General features: G+C 41.8%; 1 protein-coding gene, 1 long non-coding RNA gene and 2 other non-coding genes across 10 annotated transcripts in view; 1 reads left to right on the top strand and 3 right to left on the bottom strand.

Annotated features, from left to right (window-relative positions):
- Nucleotides 1-182: 182 nt before the first annotated feature.
- On the top strand, nucleotides 183-8,303 carry LOC141277996 (uncharacterized). Its single transcript, XR_012330033.1, has 2 exons — nucleotides 183-490; nucleotides 5,000-8,303. It is a non-coding gene; the product is annotated as an uncharacterized lncRNA (long non-coding RNA).
- CHD8 (chromodomain helicase DNA binding protein 8) overlaps nucleotides 1,079-21,092 on the bottom strand; it is a 56,640-nt gene continuing 36,626 nt past the window's right edge. For 4 of the 7 annotated variants that reach the window (XM_019935137.3, XM_019935142.3, XM_019935138.3 and 1 more), the window contains exons 12-38: nucleotides 20,012-20,133; nucleotides 19,623-19,866; nucleotides 18,345-18,521; nucleotides 17,211-17,354; nucleotides 16,693-16,948; nucleotides 15,906-16,116; nucleotides 15,457-15,652; nucleotides 14,579-14,746; nucleotides 14,206-14,385; nucleotides 13,936-14,046; nucleotides 13,394-13,590; nucleotides 12,944-13,143; nucleotides 12,683-12,863; nucleotides 12,505-12,594; nucleotides 11,941-12,044; nucleotides 10,666-10,795; nucleotides 9,650-9,725; nucleotides 9,138-9,192; nucleotides 8,756-8,963; nucleotides 8,133-8,341; nucleotides 7,320-8,039; nucleotides 6,952-7,103; nucleotides 6,371-6,673; nucleotides 5,420-5,533; nucleotides 5,053-5,232; nucleotides 4,536-4,652; nucleotides 1,079-2,056 (exon numbers count right to left, since the gene is read on the bottom strand). In XM_019935137.3, coding sequence (XP_019790696.1) covers nucleotides 1,490-2,056; nucleotides 4,536-4,652; nucleotides 5,053-5,232; nucleotides 5,420-5,533; nucleotides 6,371-6,673; nucleotides 6,952-7,103; nucleotides 7,320-8,039; nucleotides 8,133-8,341; nucleotides 8,756-8,963; nucleotides 9,138-9,192; nucleotides 9,650-9,725; nucleotides 10,666-10,795; nucleotides 11,941-12,044; nucleotides 12,505-12,594; nucleotides 12,683-12,863; nucleotides 12,944-13,143; nucleotides 13,394-13,590; nucleotides 13,936-14,046; nucleotides 14,206-14,385; nucleotides 14,579-14,746; nucleotides 15,457-15,652; nucleotides 15,906-16,116; nucleotides 16,693-16,948; nucleotides 17,211-17,354; nucleotides 18,345-18,521; nucleotides 19,623-19,866; nucleotides 20,012-20,133 — 5,412 coding nt within the window. In that variant the 3' untranslated portion in view covers nucleotides 1,079-1,489. Of the gene's footprint in view, nucleotides 2,057-4,535; nucleotides 4,678-5,052; nucleotides 5,233-5,419; nucleotides 5,534-6,370; nucleotides 6,674-6,951; nucleotides 7,104-7,319; nucleotides 8,040-8,132; nucleotides 8,342-8,755; nucleotides 8,964-9,137; nucleotides 9,193-9,649; nucleotides 9,726-10,665; nucleotides 10,796-11,940; nucleotides 12,045-12,504; nucleotides 12,595-12,682; nucleotides 12,864-12,943; nucleotides 13,144-13,393; nucleotides 13,591-13,935; nucleotides 14,047-14,205; nucleotides 14,386-14,578; nucleotides 14,747-15,456; nucleotides 15,653-15,905; nucleotides 16,117-16,692; nucleotides 16,949-17,210; nucleotides 17,355-18,344; nucleotides 18,522-19,622; nucleotides 19,867-20,011; nucleotides 20,134-21,092 lie in introns of all 7 variants that reach the window. The other 3 variants (XM_019935139.3, XM_019935141.3, XR_012330032.1) reach the window with 3 other exon arrangements.
- Nucleotides 5,729-5,838, bottom strand: LOC117311470 (small nucleolar RNA U6-53/MBII-28). Its single transcript, XR_004525667.1, has one exon. It is a non-coding gene; the product is annotated as a small nucleolar RNA U6-53/MBII-28 (small nucleolar RNA).
- LOC117311469 (small nucleolar RNA U6-53/MBII-28) lies at nucleotides 10,102-10,211 on the bottom strand. Its single transcript, XR_004525666.1, has one exon. It is a non-coding gene; the product is annotated as a small nucleolar RNA U6-53/MBII-28 (small nucleolar RNA).

Below are 21,092 nucleotides of genomic sequence, written 5' to 3'. Positions count from 1 at the left end.
AAGAGTCTGGAAAGCAACAAAATATGTAACGCAAAAAGAGTTCAGATTTTCGCGGGGTTTTGTCAATTTAGCAACAGCCGCACGAGAGTCGACGTCATCACGTGACCCCCTGCACCCGCCCTTACTCTCTGCCAGGCCGCGGTTTCCAGGCGCTCGGACTCCTTGCCGAGGCGGCGGCGGCAGCGGCGACCGCCGCTGGGCACTGAGAAGTAGGCGGGAGTCCTGACGTGCCGGCCCCGCCCCACACAAGCTACCGCGCGCGGGTGCAGTGGCCCCACCCAAAGGAAGGGGAAGCGGAAAGAGCAGGGTCTGGCGTGGGGTAGGAGTGGAAAGACTGCAGCGTAACTCGGTCCGTTCCTGTCCTAGAAAAGGTGCGGAAGTAAAAGCCTCTGCTGCTTCAGGGCTGGAAGGATCCTCCGTGCCAGGACGCTGGGTCGGGGGCTCCGGGCGGACAGAGAGCTCAAACCTGGGAGACGAGCCCACCCTGCCCGTAAGACTAAATTAGGGCCGGCGATACGGGGGAAGGGCTTCGCCATAGAAAGGGAAATTAAATGCCCAGGCTTCATTTGAGCGCTAGGGTGATAGGGGAAGGGTCAAAGGAAACAAATGGCTTGAGGGAATTTATAGAATGTACCCCCCGCCAAGTCGTGACCGCGTCCTTCCAGTTAGCCAGTCCCCTTGCCGCAGTTCATGAAGTGACACCATTCTTAGGCTTCCCCAAAGCACCGTTATTTAATTTGAGACAAAATGTACGTGGGTCTTGACGAAATTCTTCCTTTTCATCTCTTCTAAGAACTTGGAGTTTGAATCTGGAACATTTTGCCTGCCATTTAGCTTAGATCGTTTCCTTGCCTTTGGTAAGGTGGAGAGCCTAAGCTTATATAAACCCTTTAATGGAGTACGGATGACTTGTCTGCCCTATCCAAGGTAACTCGGCATGAACAGTAATGAACTTTAGGAAATTACCCAACTTTAGGAAATTACCCATTAATTAATGTTGAAATTACCCATCGTGAACATCAACTCTTAAAATTAATATATTGGGTTTGAGCAAATATAGAACAAGGGAAGAGTGGGAAAGGATTAACTTAAATTTATTAATGCCAAGGGGAAGGAAGGTAACAGTTCCTGACCCTCCAGCTGTATCCACAGTTCGGTCAGGAACAGGCTCTGCCGGAGGCTAGTGCCAGCGCTACATAGTCTGTGGTTAATGGAGGTGTCTAGGGAGGGGTGAGCACATCAGCTGCTCTAGTCTCCTTTCCTTCCCCAGAAACGAGGAAGTAGTCATGTATTGTTTTAGGAGTTCCCCTGCCCAGCCAATCCTCTCAAATTTGGAAGCAATCAGGTACAAGTTTTCTTTTTCCTTTTCACCTCCTGGAGTCCTGGGTTTCCCCACATCTCCCCTGCCCCTCCCACTTTTCCACAGTCCAAGGGCCAGAGTAAATGAAAATACAGCAGCCACCCAAGCGATGGGGACCATGATGGGGCTTCAGTCATCACCATCTTCGCTGGAGTCTGAGTTGGCTGGCATCATAGGATCATCAATGAGTGAGAAGTCCCTTTCTGAGCTATCATAGCCCTGAGATAAATCATCATCATCATCTTCATCCTCATCGTCCTCATCCTCCTCAGGTTGCAGTGGTGGCAACCTCAAGGCAGTACCAGAGGTGGTAGTGGCTGGTGAAGAAGGGTAGCCAGTGGCTCTCAGGCCTGGATGGTGATGGTGGTGATGGTGGGGGTGGGGGTGGTGGTGGTGGTGATGAAGCATGGTGCTGGAGTCTACATGAGGGGATGATGCTGCACCACCCATCACAAACGGCATAAAAGGCAAAGACGCAGAAGTGGCACTGCTGTGACCCAGAGATGACACAGACTGCAGGCCACTACTGCTGTGTTGGAAGGTATTATGCAGAGACAGGGACCCAGTGCCTCCACCCTGCATCAGGGCCATCATCTTAGAAAGGTCTGGTCGCATCCTACGGGCCCGCTTCTTGCTGCTGTCCGGTGCAATAGGCCCTGGCAAAACCCGGTTGAACACTGTTTCAGCATGATGACCCTGGGAGGAAGCAACAGAAGATAGTAAAAAGAAAGGAAGGAAAAAAACCAAAAGTCAACAGAGTCCTAGCATACAAATGCTTTTTCACTGACTCTATCTTTAGCAGGGGCAAAACTAGTCAGATGAGGCTTGATGGTAATGGGGAAGAGGAAAAGCAGGATGTAGCTGGTTGAAGCAATATAATGCTGAAGCCAAGAGCAAGGATTTGACACTGACACTCATGTGAACCAGAGCTTTGATTTTTTTCCATGACTACACTGTACCTTTACTCGGGCCAACCGTTTCAAAATTATTCACCTTTGTAAATGAGCGGCCTGAGTACGACAGTGAATGAATCAGTACTTGCACAGTATGCTTTACTGATGGCAGGCTGTTCACATGATCTTACCATGTGAAGTACAGCATGACAGTATTGACATTTACAATACTATCCTTCATTATTGCGTCAGAGTGGGGTAAACTCAAGATAGACCAGATTACGATTCTGGATGTCTGGAACACCAAAAAGATTATGGGGTAGCTCCTTACCAAATTTACTAAAATACGTTTTTTTCCACATTGATACAAAAACTTACATATCTGCTGAATTTTAAATTGCTTCATCTAGATGGTCTCACTATAAATTTTGTTTAAGTTCTCTGAAGCTGGAACTTATTACTTTGCTAGACCTAAGTACAGTACTGGGTAAACTGGCAACAAACTCAGACAATTAGTACCTGTGTCTCTGGACTTGCCCAATCTAAGCCTGACCTTTCTGACCTGGAGAAAACAAACATCTCAAAACTCTATTTGTTTAGGCTTTAAAATGTCACTATAACAGCACCAGATCACTGTAGGGTCCGGTAATGATATAGTGCTAGACATGCCATCAATTCTGCAGTAAGAATTCTGTACTAATCACATTATAATTTTCTGTGATTTCCTATGATCTTTTTTCTTAGAGTTATCAACTGACTGTAAAGAAGTGCAAAAGTACTTGAGGTAAAAATAGGTAATCGTGGAGGAAAAGCCTTCCTTACAGGCTGCTCTATAATGTTAAATTCAAGACAGAGAAGGTATCCTCGCCATCAGCCTCCCATATCAGCCATTCTGTGTATTACACCCTTGGTTCCATGGAGGCTAAGAGGGTAAATTAAAACACTCTTCCATGGTAACGATATTTATATGAAACCACTTTCACCAATATAAAAATAATAAATAAGCCTTATAAATTCACCTCACAAATAAATATATATTATGTGCAAAATAATGTTCTCAGAATTTGTTGAATGCAAAAGACATATTTTTCATTTGGAAATGAATTTTGTTAAAAGATAAACCATGTGGTTTTATGTATATATCACATACATATAAAGATATATATAAAAGATCAAATGGGAATGATTAGATAAAGTGAGTAGACAAAGTGCTAATCCATTTTAAATGCTTACCAAACCAAACCATGATTTATATATGTTTATATTTAAACAATACGACTATTGTCCAAAGTAAGGCAAACAGAGCCAAGAGAAACTTTTGCAGTTATATTTTGATGGAAAGGATTATGGGTTCTTAATCCACCAAATCTATAACCATGATAAAAGTATAAGTACATCTGAAAATAATGGAATTAACTCATGACCAAAATTGTTATTATAAACTATAAAACATGATTTCCTGTCTTTTTCCATTACTGGCATATTATTAGTGGTTCTCAGCCTCTTCTATGTTGGGAAACCCCATGACTGTTTTCTTTAGTAGGTCCCAAATCACTGCTTTTTTTTTCTGGCTGCATTGCATGGCTTGCAGGTTCCCCAACCAGGGATTGAACCCGGGCCCTCAGCAGTGAAAGCGCAGAGTCCTAACCGCTGGACCGCCAGGGAATTCCCCAAATCACTTCTAAAATATATAGAATCATAAAACTTTTAAGAGATTATCTGCTTCAAAACCCTCAACTTTTCAGGATATGCAAATTGAAAAAGTTAAAGGATCTGCCTAAAATCCCCTCGTCAGTAGAACAGCAGGATAAGGCCTTGAATTTTCTAACACGTTAATAATTCTTTTTTTTTTTTTTTTTTTTTTGCGGTACGCGGGCCTCTCACTGTTGTGGAGCACAGGCTCTGGACGCGCAGGCTCAGCGGCCATGGCTCATAGGCCCAGCCGCTCCGCATGTGGGATCTTCCCGGACCGGGGCACGAACCCGTGTCCCCTGCATCGGCAGGTGGACTCTCAACCACTGCGCCACCAGGGAAGCCCACTAATTCTTACATTTTAACATGCCTGAAGTGCTAAAGTTAGCTTTTAGAATTTTATGCTGTTCTAGAGATGACGATGCCACAGGACTGTAAAAATACCAGTAAAAATACTATGGTTTCTTTCTTTGTGAACTGAAGACAAATTTTCTCAAACATACGCTGGAAGAAAGATAAATAACATTAAATAATTTCTCTAGTCGTATCTAGTGTGGGAACAGAGTGGTAATACCTCAAGTCTCACTCACCCTTTTTCCATTCCTAGAGTTAGCTGTCTGTACTGGTTCCATTCCCAAACAGTTCAATTCTGCCTTATTATTTTTTTTACATCTCTGCCACTTCTGTTTTCTGCGATCCTCCATATACTGCAATAGAAAAGCTGCAGTTATCCTAAAGGAATAAAAAAATCTTCTCTGGAGTAATCATTAAGGTACTAGTGTCTACTTTGACCATAAATGCTTATTGTGTGGATAAATTAAAGATTAGTCCTACTGGAAAACTGCCATGAAGCAGACTTCTCCAAAAAAATTAGGTCATTATGTAATAGTTCAATGGTAAATATTTGCCTAGCATTTAGTTTAACAAGTACTGTAACATTATTTGGATCCTCACAACAACTCTGTAAAGTAGGAAGACTAAGTATAATTACTCTTATTTTGCCGATGGAGAAACAATGACATAATATATGGCATGCTTCCTCCCTCTCACACAGCTTAAATACCAAGGGAATGACTTTAAATCTTGCTGCATGGAACTGCCACTCACCGCTAGAAATCGGGGATCGACAGCGAACTCTGGATGACCCTGTAACCACATCTCCAGTTCAGCCCGGCGAGGGGCATCCTCACCCACCAGCAAAGTCCCATCCACCTTATTGATGACAGGGATCCGGGTCTCCAGGTCCACATCAAGGTGATTAGGCTCTTCCATGCACTCCACCTCCAGCTGCAAACCCAGAATCCACCCCCATGAGCACATACTCTTCTTTTGGGTAGGGAGGGAGGGGGAGCAGAGCCAATGGTAGCCATAAAATAGTATCTTCTACTCCCTCAATCCCAACTGCCTTCATCAATTACTGGGAACAAAAATATTTTATCTAATCATCATATTAAAGACTTTCTCTACCACTTACCTCAACTAGCTTCTTTCTGTTCCCTTTCTTCTTATGAAAAAGAGGATGTCCATCTCCCATTACTCCATTAGCCATCAACTTGTGCTTCTGGAATGTTAACTTCAATCCTTCTTCCTAGAAAGACAACCCACCCACCCAAGACATCATATGGCATGTTTTTAAAATAAAAATCAAGTTTAGGGGGACTTAGGGTAAGGGTCATCCTCTGGTTCAATGATGGTGAGAAGAAAGGCCATTGACTAATGGGTAGAAATTAGAAATACAAGACGACACATAATTTTTTCCTTAGATTTCATTTCTTGACCTAGTGCCCCTCAGGTAGATTTAAGAGAAGTAGAATTTATCTCAACAACACCCAATGCAGGGAAAAGATCCCCTACCTGGTGTCTCAGTATTAGCATGGCAACTCATCACAGGGGCAAAATCCTGATATTCCTGTCACATACTAATTTCAAAAAATTTTCTTATTGAGTACTTAATGACCAGCTGCTAGGGTTCATTAGGGAAGAGCATCAGGAAAAATAAAATTTTCCATCCATAAAACAACACTGATTTAATTTCAGTAGGAATGATTCCTTTTTATTTTTAACTTAATAAGGCCCATAATACTTGGGCATCACTTTAATAGCTTTTCCACAGTTTGATTTCAATTTTTAAAAACTAGGTTTCTAGGCTCCAGAAATGAGCCACTCAAAAGAACCCTTGTGTCAATTAAATTTCTTTTAAAGATATGGTTTCTTTTAATCTAGTCCTCAGGAGATACAAGTCAAGATAAGATCCCTTCCTTTAGTGCAGTGACTCTTCCTAAATGGATCTTGGTGAGCGCTTCTTTCTTCTCCTCTCATTTTTAAAGTCAGTGGACCAAACGAGCTTAGTATTATGTTCGGACAGCTAGTCAGCAAGAATTACAGACTCCTTCCTCACTTCCCAGTGCCTAGATGCTCAGCTTACATCTTTGATCTGAACTGTAAACTCCTTCTCATCCATGCCTCGGCGAAGTTTGGTGAACTGAGCTGCCGCTGTGGTGACGGCGGACACTTCCTCCTCTGCCATGGAAGCTGCACTGCTACTTCGTGGTGTGGGGACCGGAGAGTCACCATATTCTCCTGGAGTCAATGAGGGACTGTCTAGCAAGTGGTTGCCTGACCCCAAAATTCCTCCTGTTACCATTTCTTGGCTCCGGCGGCTAGAAGGCCACTTCCCTGAGAGTACGGCCTGACAGACGAGGTCAATACGGTTTATCAGGACACGATCCTGAGTGGGGAAAAAGAAATCAGTTAGGGCCTGAGTACTAGCTGTGCGATCCTGTGACAAAAAATAGTTCCATCATTATCAGGTTAATTAAAAATCATAAGTCAGACAGGAGGGAGGTAGGAGTATCAGATCCCAAAGTCAACTGGGAAGAGTTTCACGAAAAAGACATGTAGCACTAAACACAATCAAAGAAACCCAGAACCATCTATTATTCCTTGTTCTCTGTATATGTCACACTGTATTTTTAGACTCGACATGTCCAGGAATGAGGCTGTTACCTTGGGCCACTCAGAAGCTCTTTGTCTTTCTTGTAGCAGCAGCAGCTCAGGGGTCATTTGTTCTCCATCTTCATTTGCGAATCCATCTTGGGACATAGGGAGGGACAGGAGACTTTCTTCATCATAGAGCTTTGAGCGGGACCGGTCAGCAGCTAGAGAGCATACAGAATGTGTGAGCAAAGGTGGAAGAATAAAGTTATATAGGAATGGTATTACATGGGCTTTAAATAAAGGCCCTAAGAATAACAGATCTCCTTCGATATTCTATCAAATCAAAATCTGAATCTCAGAGGATGCATTTAGAAAAGAAGGGAAAGAGCAGGGGGGGGAATGGGGAAGAGGGCCAACAGCCTGTCACATGCACTCACTTAGCTTCTCTTCCTTCTCGTCCTCACTCTCATCAGTGCTGGAGCTGGAGCTGGATGAGGATGAGGAAGAAGAGGATGATGGTGACAGCTTGCTCAAGTCCAGCTCAGAGTCTGAATCATCCTCATCCTCCAGTTTGACTGGTGGAACACTCCGGGAAACCAGAGGGGTAGTATCAGAGGGGGCTACTCGCATCTCATAGTCTTGTGGGGTTGGTCGGCTCCTGGCCACCACCTCATGCTCTAGCTTTAAAGTCAGACTCTCCAGACTGGGGACCTGGGCAGCTGTCTCCTCAGGTGGCTTTTCAACAGGAGCATCTGGGCGCAGGGGCAGTGGTGAGGCAGTGCGCGAGGTATACTGCTGGTGTAGCAGTGGAGTAGAGCAGCGTGATAGGGATGGAGCTGGTGCTCCTGCCTGATGGTTCTGCATATAATTCATACGGGCAGCCAGAAAAGAGAAGTCTGGGTCCTGCATGATGTTGCAGTCTGTTTGGCTCACCCCATGGCGGGCTGCCCCTCGTAGAAGCTCCCCATCATGCCGAACGGGCTCCCACCATTTAGGCAATTCAGGACCTGGAGGCTGACATAATGCCAACCGATCTTCCAAAAGAGGGTGGCATAAAACTTGTTCCCGTAAGCGCCGAAGCAATTCAATACGGTAGAGAGTCCGTGAGGCCCTTTCCTCAGTGATGGGCTCAATGAACAGATTAGGGTCTGGGGGTTCTGCAAGAGATAAGCGTGGAAGAAGAAATGAACCAAGAGTTGGTTCTGTCACAGTCCATCCCCACTCACCCAAGACGCTTCAGTCTTGCTTACCATCTCCAGCTGCTGGGGGAAGGCGGCACACTTGGCGGCACATGGCCACAAAACCATGGAAATACTTGGTAAGGCTTTCATCTGTTTTTTTGTCCAGTCGGGCAAAAGTGCGGAATCGATCCCAATGGAACTGCATGGTATCGGGGTCATACTCCACACCAAAGGTAGAAACTACTCGATAGAAATCAGTTTGTTCACGCCTTGTCCATCTACAAAGGGAAGAGGAATCAGGCAACAGTGATCAGAACACAGGGAATGGTTACTTCTTAGTATGGCTTAGAATATCTGAATGCACAAAAAATGAAAGTTGGTGGAAAAAAAAAAAAAAGCCCCCGAAGACAGCAGAAGAGGTAGGAAGAGGTACTCTGTTAACATGTAAGAATTTAAGAATTAGCAAGCTAAGGGGGAAAATGATGCAAACAACTCAATGAGAATGCCTACATATGAGATCTTGCTGGGAGTTATGATTAAGTGTGGTTTTATGTCGTAGAGGTGTAACAAAGACAAAAAAGATGGTCCCTCTTAGGGAATTCCAAATAATCCTTCCTAAGATGCTTTTCAATATAGGGCCCATAGCTGAAGACAAGCTTACAGCTCAGTTCAAATTCCCAGCCATATTTTACCGTTGCTGTTTCTCCCGCCGTGCAATTTCTTTTAGCTTGAAGGCTGCCTCACAGCGCCGCCTTCTCCGATCCCCACGTTCTGCAGCCTCTATCTTCATCTGTTCTCTCTTGTAGCTGCGCTGATAGGCTGTTACTAGGCGCCGAAGCCTAGCTGTCAAAGCAGAGCCTGGAGGCCAGAATAGATGGCCTGGCTGTTGGGTCACCTGGGCTGTGGGCAGCAAAGTAGAATAAACAGGAAGTACAGGAAAGGTAGTAGAGATAACTGGTATTTCAACCCACCCAAAGGCAAAGCTCTCTGGTATCCCAGGAAAGGATAGAATTCAGTCAGTCCCCCAACCCCACCACCCCACACAAAATTATACTAGTTGACTTAGAAGTTTACCTTCATCTCCATCTATAACTGAGATCTCCTCATCCATCATCATCAAGGGATCACCCTAGAGAAGATCCACCCCACAGGATGGAGAGGGGAGGAAAAGGGGTAAAATTGGCACTCTGAAATCACTTTCTCGTGTGTGTCTTTCTATGGCACCATGGGATCCAGAAAATCTTCTCATGAAAGGAACTCTCACAGAAAATTGGAAGCAACCAAGTAAAAGAATATGAAAATAAAACCTGCAAAGTCAGTCCTTATCGAAGGCTTGAAGACAGGGGGACTCAGGAATTAAGTAGTCAAATAATATACTTCATTGTCCAGCTTGGGTCCCACCTCCTCCACAAAGCCATACCTGATCTCCCCCAGCTGGTGTTAAAATCCTTTCCATTAATACTTTATAGTCTCAAATGGTCTTTCCATTTTGTATTATAAATTAATCAATGTACTTCATGATTCAGGGAATAGGAGAATACTATTTAGTAACAGAGAAAAGCTGGACTCAAATGAGAATTCCTCACCTCATCATCTTGATCCTTTGGGGGACCCTGGAGTGGTTTATATTCAGGATCTTCACAATCTTTATCAAAGTCAACCCTAAAATCATCCAGAGGCGTGAGAAAACGACAAAGTTCAGTTCTAAATTGTTTGACTTTAAAAGAAACACTTTGACCAGCACATTTCCTTTCTCTTACTAGCACTTTTTATTGTTTAACCCATTTTCCCCCTCCTTCCCAACTAGTATTTACTTTTATTACTTCATTTGAATGGTCTATGCTTGCTTATTTTTACTATTGATACTTTGCTCTATTGAGTAGAAGGATGATATAATAAATGATTTGCAATAAATAAACAATCCAATTTCCTTTGAGGGTCCTATACTAGGCAAACTGAGGTTGTGATCATCAAAGAGAAATCTCTCAATCACAAAGGACTGGGAGGGTATTCATGAGCGAAGCCAACTATTTCACATGCCCCTCAGGTCTCCACGTGAGAAGTTTTGTTAAACTCATTGGCACCCAAACCAGGGCAACAATGCCCTACCTGGTGGCTCAGTATTAGCATGGCAACTCATCATCGAGGCATGTATCCAGGCAGAGTAACACCTTTATGTGTCAGCCGCCACTGGGAGATAAACCAGGGCTAAAATTTCCTGAGGCTCTATCATATAAGTGGCATGGGATTGCTGCATGACTACTACCTTTCAAGAGAACCAGTTATCCTCTCAGCTACTACGGCTGTACAGAAAAGCATTGCAAAGAAAACTGAATAGAACGTCAAATAAGCCATTTGGGAATAACATTAATTTTCACCCTTAGTTGCATCAGACTGCAATGTATGGTTTTAGGCCAGTTTATGGAGACCTTTCTGCTGGTCTCACTATTTGTTAAGAGTTTATCATTCATGAGTATAACCACCATTAAGAATCCGAATGGGTTCAGTCAAGGCTAGAGTTATGTCATCTCTTAGTACAAGCAACAAATACCCTTCATAGGGTGGACACAGAGCTTTAAGAGAACTAAACACTAATGCTTACCCTTCCACTATGTCAGAAAAATTATCCAACACTCGATGTTCTGCTGCAATGGCTTTGTCATCTGGTCGGCCAGCCTTTTCCAGGAAGCACAAGGCTGGGTCTGCCCTCATAGTATTATATTTTTCATAGCCTAGAAGAAAAAGAGCCATAATTTGAAGAAAATCAGAGATTCATTTTGCCTTTATGTAAGTAAGCTTCGTATGCTGCTGCAATAACAATGTGGGCTACTTTGGTATCATAATGCAAAATACAGTGAAAATTTTAACTTGGATAGCTGTTGGGTTATAGTACGATATTTAACATTTCTACAGCAATTTAGAGTCACGAGTTTTATCACTAGTTACTGAAAACAGGAATTTAATCGGTGGTTATAGAGAATGGTAATAGATTTACTTAGCCATTTAACGGGTAATATTTTATCATCATTCTTACTATCAATACATAAGTGAGGAAATTTTAAAAGTTTAAATGATTTAGAACTAGGTCACACATTTTCAAATAAAGGATAAGAGATCTGCACCTGCAAACAAACAGGCACTCTGAATGTTTGATGAATGATGAACACACTTCAGGATGTTTGGACTCTTCTAAAGCCTCTGTGTCTTACAAGTAAATCTAAGACTACAAATGCTCACAGTTTTTCCTATCCAATTAAACATGTCAAAAACGTGAATTAAGTGCCACTACTTTTATTTTATAGAAGTAAATGTGAAAGTATATTAAAAAAGAAATGATATTCCAATTCACTAAGTAACTAGGCTGGAAGTTAGCACTTACTGCTTTTAATGCCTGGAATTTGTTATTAGGCAAGACTGAAAAGGGAGTTTTCTCCCTTTTTATACTCTATTTTTGTTTTACTCAAGCATGGTTGTTCACAACTATGTGAGAGTAACCGCTGAATATTTAGACAAATAAGATGTTATACAAGAAGAACACTTTCAGCAAGCCACAGGAAAGTGATACAAATTAATCATGGTTATTATTAACAAGAGTGGACATGCATTATTTCCCCGGATTGTGGAAGCTTAACTTAGATACCACTACAAACAGATTGGTAACAGTGATTAGAGAACAAATGGGAGACTCCCTACCTTGGGATTTAACTATCCATCTGGTCTTTCTTAAACATTTATTCATAGGAACTAATGGCTCTGGATATTTAAGGACTAGTTTCCCATTCAAACATAATTATTGGTCATGAGCATTTTGCTAAATATCCCATCTGTGGACATAAATCTACAATGGGAAAAGAACAGACTAAGAGCAGATACCTACCATGCTTAAAGACGCCAATGAGCAGGGACTTATCAGCCTCACTGTCCCACCATGTTGTTGGAACCTCCAGCTGATCCACTACTGGGAACCATATGTCAATCTCACTAAAGGTATAAGAGGCAGAGTCAGCATAGCAAGGCAGGAAATTAAAGTAGACAATCCTTGGGAAGATTATTACAGGGATCTTCTTTTATCTATTAATTTAAATGGTCATACATCTGCCTATTTCCTTCCACTGGTATCAAGAACAGCTGTCCCTCAGTATCCACAGGGGATTGGTTCCAGGAGTCCCCCCAGATACCAAAATCCATGGATGTTCAAGCCCCTTATATAAAATGGTGTCGTACAATGAATACAGTTGGCCCTTCATATCCATGGATCCAACTAACCATGGATCAAAAGGATGCAAAACCCATGGATACAAAAGGCCGACTGTACAGGACTGAAGACCTGATATACAGATCTTAATTATCAGGTATCCCCAAAATAGTTTGGAATGAAATAAGTACACCATTCTTTTCTGGAATAAGCCATGGCATAAAGAAAAATACAGCATAACTTTACCTGGCAATAGCACCCCCTAACACCTTCTCTGCCTGGTCTCCAATAACCTCCTGTCTCAGATAGTATAGCATTCGTACCCGCAACAGGACCCTAGAAGGGATAGAGAAAGAACTGGCTCAATAATAGTGTAGAAAGCTTGAGGTGGAAAATGCTTTAGTATGTTAAATTCCATCCTTACTTGTTACACTGATGTTTCAAGTGCTTCTTATAACTCTCATCTTGGAACAGAGTATCAGGGTTATATTTCCGGATCCAATCTGCCTTATGGATATCAAAAGTGCTTTGTGACTTTACTTTTTTCCCCTTGCGTCCACGGGGCACAGGGATAGACAGACCTGGGAAAGGGGATACATCGAAGACTTGGATTGAGAAAAACCCTTGGACCTGAAGAGGATTAGGTAACCTATAAAAAGATGAAAAGCAAAGACTTGATAATCACCTGAATGATTCTGCAATTCTTTTGTCTTGCCATTTTCAGCAGGGCTAATCAAGTCCCAGATGAAGCCTTTGATATTTTCATCCCCACGATAGTGTAAAAGACAGTACACAAGGATGGCCCGGCAAATCGTTTCCACATCTCTTTCAGTCATCCGTCGCTTGAAGCGTCCATGAGACAGAATATCTCGCCACCGTCCCCAACTTAAAAAAAAAGCCAAAAAAAGAAATTATACTGATATTTTCCTGGGGACTCTAATTCAGTGATATTCCCCAGTCCCTCAGAATCGCGTTTCCCAAAAGGTGGGAGACAAAAAGATCTTGGAAAAACATGGTAACAGAATAAAGTTTTTCCCATTATCCCCTTTTTGACCATAGCTTCCAATTTGAAAAGCAAACTAGGTGTCTATCAGGATGGAGACGAACTACCTCTGATGGCAAGGTGGGTTCTTACCCATATACCAGGAGGTGCTTTTCCACCCGAAAGCAGTCAGTGCGCCCATAGGTATGATGACGGTCATGTCGGCGAGAGCGTGGCCGCTCATCATCTTCACTTTCCAAATCAGAGAATTCCACTAGGTCATCATCTTTCAGAGTGCTGAAGTGGCGGGTCTGTTTTCGTACTCTAGGTGTGTCAATCACCAAGTTATTCTATGCAGAGAACAAAAGGAGAAGTAACTCTCTTCACGATATGATCACGGGAAAGGAATTAAAGACAATCAGATTGAAATAGCCTTGGATGTAACATTTGTAGATACTCAAAGAGAGATTCTTTTTTGGACATGCAAAATAATCTACGGGTACTCAGGAAGCGAAATTAAGTGGTAGTTATCTAAGTAGTTTTCTGGGGCCTCCCGTGTAGAAAGTTTTTATCATGGCCCTTGTATATACCATTATAAGCCAAGGTCAGCACTGAAGAATCAGAGCAGCTATAAAGACTCCAGAAAGTAACGTGTTTTCTGCAATACTTCCTCCCTAAAGGAGAAGGAAGCTCACCTTGCTATTGAGTAGATCCATGTCCAGGTCAGCCTTTTTGGCCCACTTTTGCCAAAAGTTGGGGTCATCCAGAGAAATATCAGTCCTATTTTCAGAAGCCACAAAGCTTGCCTAGTGAGGAACAAAGAAACAGTAAAGTTGACTATACCACTTTTTTGAACAATGGGAAACCAGTATATTTAAAAACTACATTGAAAAAATACATTCAATTCTAGAGAGCCCTGTCTCTCTCTCTCTGCTTCTTCAGCCGCTGGCACCGACAGAACATACCTTGGCAAACGTAGAACCCTTTCCTTCAGATTCAATGGTGATGGTAGTGGTTCGTCTTAACAAGATCTGGTCAATGTCCTCTTCACAAAACTTGGAGCCCTCATCGTCTTCCTCCATTATGGCTGCATATGCTCCTTTCCGTAAGAGATCTTCAATCTCCTTCTTGGAGAACTGCTGGATCTACAAAATCCAATAGAAAGGTGAAAAAACTACAAGAGAATATTATCTAACCATATCATGACATTTTATTATATTTTAAGAAACAATAATTGAGAACCCAAATGAGAGGTCAGGATCCTATGCAAAAATAGCTTTTGTCTCCCTCCATCACTATGACCTGTTACAAGTATAGCTAGAGATTAAGAAGACTCACTCCAGTAATGTTGCCATCCCGACCACTCATGGACTGAAGCACAGCTTTATCCAATCCCAACTTGAGGCTAGCCTTATCAAACATCTCTCTCTCATAAGAATTACGAGTGATGAGACGGTACACCTTCACAGCTTTACTCTGCCCAATTCGATGACACCGTGCTTGGGCCTGGTGGAAGGAAGGGCAAAGATAACATAACATTAGAGGGACTTCCCTGGTGGTCCAGTGGTTAAGAATCCCCCTTCCAATGCAGGGGACGCGGGTCCGATCCCTGGTTGGGGAACTAAGATCCCACGTGCCACAGGGCAACTAAGCCCTTGCGCTCTGGAGCCCGTGTGCCACAACTAGAGAGAAGCCCACACGCCTCTACAAAGATCCCGCGTGCTGCAACTAAGACCTGATGCAGCCAAATAAATAAAATAAATTAATTTAAAGAAACAAAAAACATAACATTAGAGGGGGTGGGGGGAGAAGGATTCAAAATACCGATTTCCATCTATAAAGCAGCCATGAAATCAACTCAAAATCAAAAGTCAACTACAAGATGAAATTATTGCCCCATCATCTAGACCAGGGGTCAGCAAATCCTAGTCACCTGTTTCTGTGAATAAAGTTTTTGCTGAAACACAGCTCTACCCATTTATTTACATATTGTCTATAGCTGCTTTTGTGGTACAAGAGCAGAGGTGAGTAGTTACAACAGAGGCTGTCTGATTTACAAAGCCTAAAATATTTACTATCTGGCGCTTTACAGAACAAGTTTGGTAACCTAACTAACAATTCTATACTCTCTAAAAGACAAGACTTTCTAAGATCCTGATCCTGTTGCAAAACCTCCCAGGTTATGTGTTAGTCCCTAAGACAATGATTTCCTTTACCTGCAGGTCATTTTGCGGATTCCAATCTGAATCAAAGATGATGCAAGTATCAGCAGCTGTGAGATTAATTCCAAGTCCACCAGCCCGGGTGCATAGCAAAAAGACAAATCGGTCTGAGTCAGGCTTGCTGAAGCGGTCAATAGCAGCCTGCCGAAGGTTGCCTCTAACTCGCCCATCGATACGCTCATACAAGTACCTGTATGGGAATCACAGAAAAGAAAGTTTAATCAGCTAAGCAGAAAAAGAGAACAAAAAAGCAGACTGGGATTAATATCAGTACCTCTATATCTCTAGTTCACCAAAAACTTTATCAGAAAGTGGAGAGTGAGAGTCTTAAACACTTCTCTTATCCCAGTCCTGGTCGACTTTAATTAAACCCAGGCCCTCCTACTCTTTGCAGCCTTATGAGTATATAGTAAACACAAGGTGAAGAATGACTCTTTTCTTACCTCCTCTGGATTAGATAATCCTCTAGGATATCTAGGCAGCGTACCATCTGGGAGAAGATCAGAACCTTATGGCCACCAGCTTTAAGTTTCGGAAGTAACTTGTCAATAAGAACCAATTTGCCAGCTGAACGAACCATTGCCTGCAAGTGGAAGTCATGAGGTATGATATGGCAAGCTTCTCGAAATTCTGTTAGGATTTTTTCTTCTGCACCTGCCAAAAGAAAAATCAAACCTGATGGTGAGATCCAGAGAAACATACTAAGGCTGCAGTTGATTTAACTGAGACAAGGAAGCAAAGAAAAAAAGGTAATCTGACTTGGTATCAATGTTACACACAGAATTTCAGCACCCCCAAAATCCTAAGTCATCCTCAATTTTATTCATACAAAATATTCCTTGTAAGTCAGGCTTAAGAACTGGGTAAAATATATGTAAGTATGTGGACAAGGACCAGAATAGTATATGCAAACCACTATTACTACCCTGCTGGCATCCAAAACACAAACAGCAAAATGGAGCACCACTGAAGACAGAACAGCATAACTTGAGTTCTCATTCATGAAATTCTAAACAGCAAATCCTTTTTAACTTTGGAGATTATGCAGGATCAAAGGGGTAGAAAGAACTACAGGAAGACTTCCAAATGAGAATTGTTTTAAAAGGAGAAATCTCCTCTATTCCCAAATTAGGATGGATCAGTCAATGCATACATTATTCCTGAGGAATATCACTTATAAAGTAAACAAGGTAACACAGAAATGTAGGTGTTTTCCAGGAATTCCCTCACCATTGATGAGATATGGGTGGTTGCAGCATTTGCGCAACTCCATCATTGTATTGAGTAGATTAGGCATGTTAGTATGGCCTGCCCCTTTGGAAAGAAAGGAGAAATTCTTCTCCAAAATAGCCCGATAGTATTTCTTCTGAATGTTGGTCAGCTCTACTTCAATAATGGTTTCCTGCTTAGGTGCCAGGTTCTTTTCAACATCCTCTTTGAGTCTTCTCAGCATCATTGGCTTGAGAATGGCCTGTAGCTTTTGAACCTGTGCCCAATACAGAGAAAAAAGAAATCACTAACATGAGGACAAACATTCTCACATTAGGTGGAAACATGGAGAAATACAATGAGAGTTTTCCAGTATCTGAGAAAAGTAGATTTTGGACAATGCCACAAACGATGTAGGCACAAGGTTACATACATGGAGTTCAGAACAGCCCGTGATATCTAAGACGGTAGATATCTGCCTAGTACAAACTTCACCTTTTTTTGTCCTGGGTTAGTACCGCATTAGACAGACTTCCTACCTGTTCCTCTGTCTTGAGATCCCCAAAGTCCTTGAGGAACTCTGATTCTGACGGAAACTGTGAAGGTTCCAAGAAATGAAGCAGGCTAAACAGCTCCTCCACAGTATTTTGCAATGGTGTTCCTGTGAGTAGCACTTTGTGCTCCTAGAAATGGAGAACACAGAAGAATGATAAAACTCAGAAGGACTTCTAGGGTTTTCTATCAAGTATATAACTTTAGCTTTCATTTCTTTAACTGTAAAATTATGGGAATGGACCAGACTACTCTCTTTTCTTTTACTTGCTCCCTCTTTCGATAAAATATTCAAGAAAACCCTTGATATTATTTAACATATTAATTTATCTTAAATATATAAGCCAATAAAGAAATATTCAGAATACGTTTTTTCCAATTAAATATGCCTCTCCGCACTCAACTCCCCACAGGCATCCTAACATGGCCCCCTCTGAAGAATGTACCTGTGCTGGGTTAAATATGGCCAATAATTTTCGGTAGTTCCTCCTATCAAGGTTCACCCCTTCAACATGGGCTTGCCTTGTAACTTGCTCTGACAAAGAGAATGTAGCAGAAGTGATATCATGTGAGTTTCAGAGCCTATGCCTCAAAGGCCTTGCAGCTTCCACCTTTACCCTCTTGGAACACTGCCCTGACTCTATCATGTACAGAAGCAAAGGCTGGCCCACAGCGGGTGACGGGCCATGTGGAAGATGACCCAGGCAACAACCAGCACCAATTGTCAGCTACAGCTGCATTACTGACTCCAGGCAAGACCACCAAAAGAATGGGCTCACCAAGCCCAGACTAAGTTGCTGAGCTAGAGAATCATGAAAAACATAGTTGTTTTAAGCCACTAAGTTTTTGGGTATTTTGTTATGCAGCAATAGGTAACTAACGTAATACCCAACCTCTCCACCCAGTTGAGAACCGTTAACCTACAATCAACTACCAACTCTAAAATTTATATAAATTTTATGACTTTCAGGTTACCATTCCCACAGGCCATACCCACCACCCAATACCAAGACTCTGATTCTTTTCTTCTCTGCTAAATTAAGGTTATATTAATTCCACAGGGAATTAGGATTTCTTTAATTCCAGGTGTTTCTGCCCACAAGTCAGTGAGAGGAACTCACCAGGTCCATGTGCTTGAGACTATCAAGCAGCTTGCAATTACGGTTCTTTAGTCGATGGGCTTCATCAATGATGACACAACGCCATTCAATCTCACGAAGCTCGGGACAGTCTGACAAAATCATCTCAAAAGTGGTGATCAGGGCATCAAACTTGTATGCACCCGGGATGAGGCGCCCCTAAGCATGAAGGCAATAAAGTCAGAAAAGGCCTAAAATGTACCTAAAGGAGATGCTCTTCTGAATCACACATCCGTTTTTCATATTCAGGCAGGCTTAATAGGAAATACCAACTGCACCACCACCCACCTCTGCCACTGTTCATCTTCCTGATAAACAGTGCCAAATCACTGAATCTAAGATACGCTGCTTCCTCAGCACACTCAGCTTCTTGGGAAAATGAGACTTCACTGAATGAAGCTGGACATTTTTGACTCTGCTGCATGCCTACCTCATGTATTTCAGCCCTACACCTTCTGTTGGTAAACACTAAAATCCACAAATGTTGAGTGCTGCTGAAACATACAAGATAAAACTAAAAGTGAAATAGCTAATGTAGTATGTGATAATATTGGTTACTATCTAAAAAGTGGACAGAAGAATCCAATTATCTTAGCAAAATTAAGAGCAACAAAATACGACTTGAATAAATTTGGTTTGGTAGAAATAAAAACCACAGGAAACTAATGGTAGGAAAAAAAGTCTCATAAAATTCAATGTTAAGAAAAGATGGGGCTTCCCTGGTGGCACAGTGGTTGAGAGTCCGCCTGCCGATGCAGGGGACACGGGTTCGTGCCCTGGTCCGGGAAGATCCCACATGCCGCGGAGCGGCTGGGCCCGTGAGCCATGGCCGCTGAGCCTGCACGTCCGGAGCCTGTGCTCCGCAGCAGGAGAGGCCCGCGTACTGCAAAAAAAAAAAAAAAAAAAAAAAAAAGAAAGGACATGGCTTACGTTCACCACCATATGGATCAAGGAATTAATAAAGTAGCTAAATGAATTTCATTCTGGAAAATTCTTTCTTGATGAAAACATCAATGCTGATAAAACTCTATTTTAAATATATGTATTCATAAATAAAGTCAGAATTTCCACTGGATTAAAATGTCCATTGGATAAAAAGAGCGAAGTAAAAAAAAAATGCCCTGTACAACCTAAACAAAAATTTTGCCTTAAATCACAGAGAGTCTCAATAAAAGTCTTTGATTCATATAAAAGCCTCTAAAATACCAGGTACCTTGGCCTACTCTCTAAACCATAATATTTGTATTACATACAACTCACCCGTGAATCTTTGCAGTACATTTCATACTGCTGAATCATCTGCCGGCTGGCCAGACTGCCATGGTACACAATAGTGTTCATCTCTGTCCACGTGTTGAATTCTCTCTCCCAGTTAGTAATTGTGGACAGTGGGGCAATGACCAGGAAGGGGCCATGGATGCCCACATTATATACCTCCTGTAAGAAGGCAATGGACTGAATGGTTTTGCCCAATCCCATCTCATCAGCCAGGATGCAGTTCTGCCTGCAGATTCATCACAGAAAAAGAAAAGCAAGTCAAAAGAGACCATCTTTTTAAAAACTACTTAAAAAGAAACTGTTTCAACAGAAAATAAATAAAAATAATCTCAGACTAATCCTATATGTTATGGTCCTACTCTTTTCTTTACCTGTTATACCAATTAAAGAGCAGCCAATTGACCCCTTCCAACTGATATTCCCTTAATTGGTTTCTGTTTTTATACTCATGTGACAACTCCAACTTCTTCCAGGCACTTGCTTGTGGACGATTCTAAAAAAATAGAAAATTTGAATAAATGGCATGGAGACACTAACGAAATTAGGTAAACTTACTAGGTAGTTCTAATAGTTGAAGTCAATTCAAAAACATTACCATGTTAAATATATTCAAACTCATGAGTCCATAATGACACTTTTAAAAAAAAAAGAGGAAGAAGGAAAGAGAAAAAGCCCACTGATCACTTTTGGAGGGTGCTAAGGAAGTACTTCATTATTTTGAAACTGGGAAATAAAGGATAAGGTAAATAAATAAAGCATTTATCCTCCATTCCTATACCATCTGTACCTTAGGGTAACCAAACAGTAGGTGAAACGTATTTCTTTTTACAGAAGATTCTGTCTAATAAACGAAGAAATGACAGAATCACCATTTAAAACTCTTGAAAGAATGGATCTCAACAATGAACAAAAATGGCTGATATCACAAAAGACAACCTATCAGAACCATCTATAAAGTGGATTTAGTGGTCTCCCTCCCCAACCTGATGCAGCCTCTAGAACAGTGTTATCTAATGGAACTGTCTACAATGATAGAAAATGTTTTATATCTGCCTTTAGCCACATGTGACTACTAAGCATTTGAAATGTGGCTGGTGGCTACTGTATTGGACAGAACGGCTATAAAAAGTTCTAACAGACATTACTGCTCTACATCTAACTATTTATGTGAAATATAAGGGACAGAAAAGGTACCAAGGGGAATGTAACTGGCAAACTGACTATGGAAAACCCCAGAGAACAATCACCTGGTTTCTTCAAGAGAAAATTGCAAAGGAGGGAGAGGAGATCAAGGGGAAACTATAATTAAGAAAGATATATATGAGATATATATTAACTAATAGCAATATATAGACCTTACTTAGAATTTAATTCAAACAATTTAACAAAAGTTAGAAGATAATCAGGGAAATACAGTGATTGCTTACTTGATGATATTTAGGGATGGTTAAA

The sequence above is a fragment of the Tursiops truncatus genome, chromosome 2 (genome assembly GCF_011762595.2).
Source record: "Tursiops truncatus isolate mTurTru1 chromosome 2, mTurTru1.mat.Y, whole genome shotgun sequence".
NCBI lineage: Eukaryota > Metazoa > Chordata > Mammalia > Artiodactyla > Delphinidae > Tursiops > Tursiops truncatus.
The sequence above is the reverse complement of the archived record's forward strand: the minus strand, read 5'-3'. Positions and strand labels throughout refer to the sequence as shown.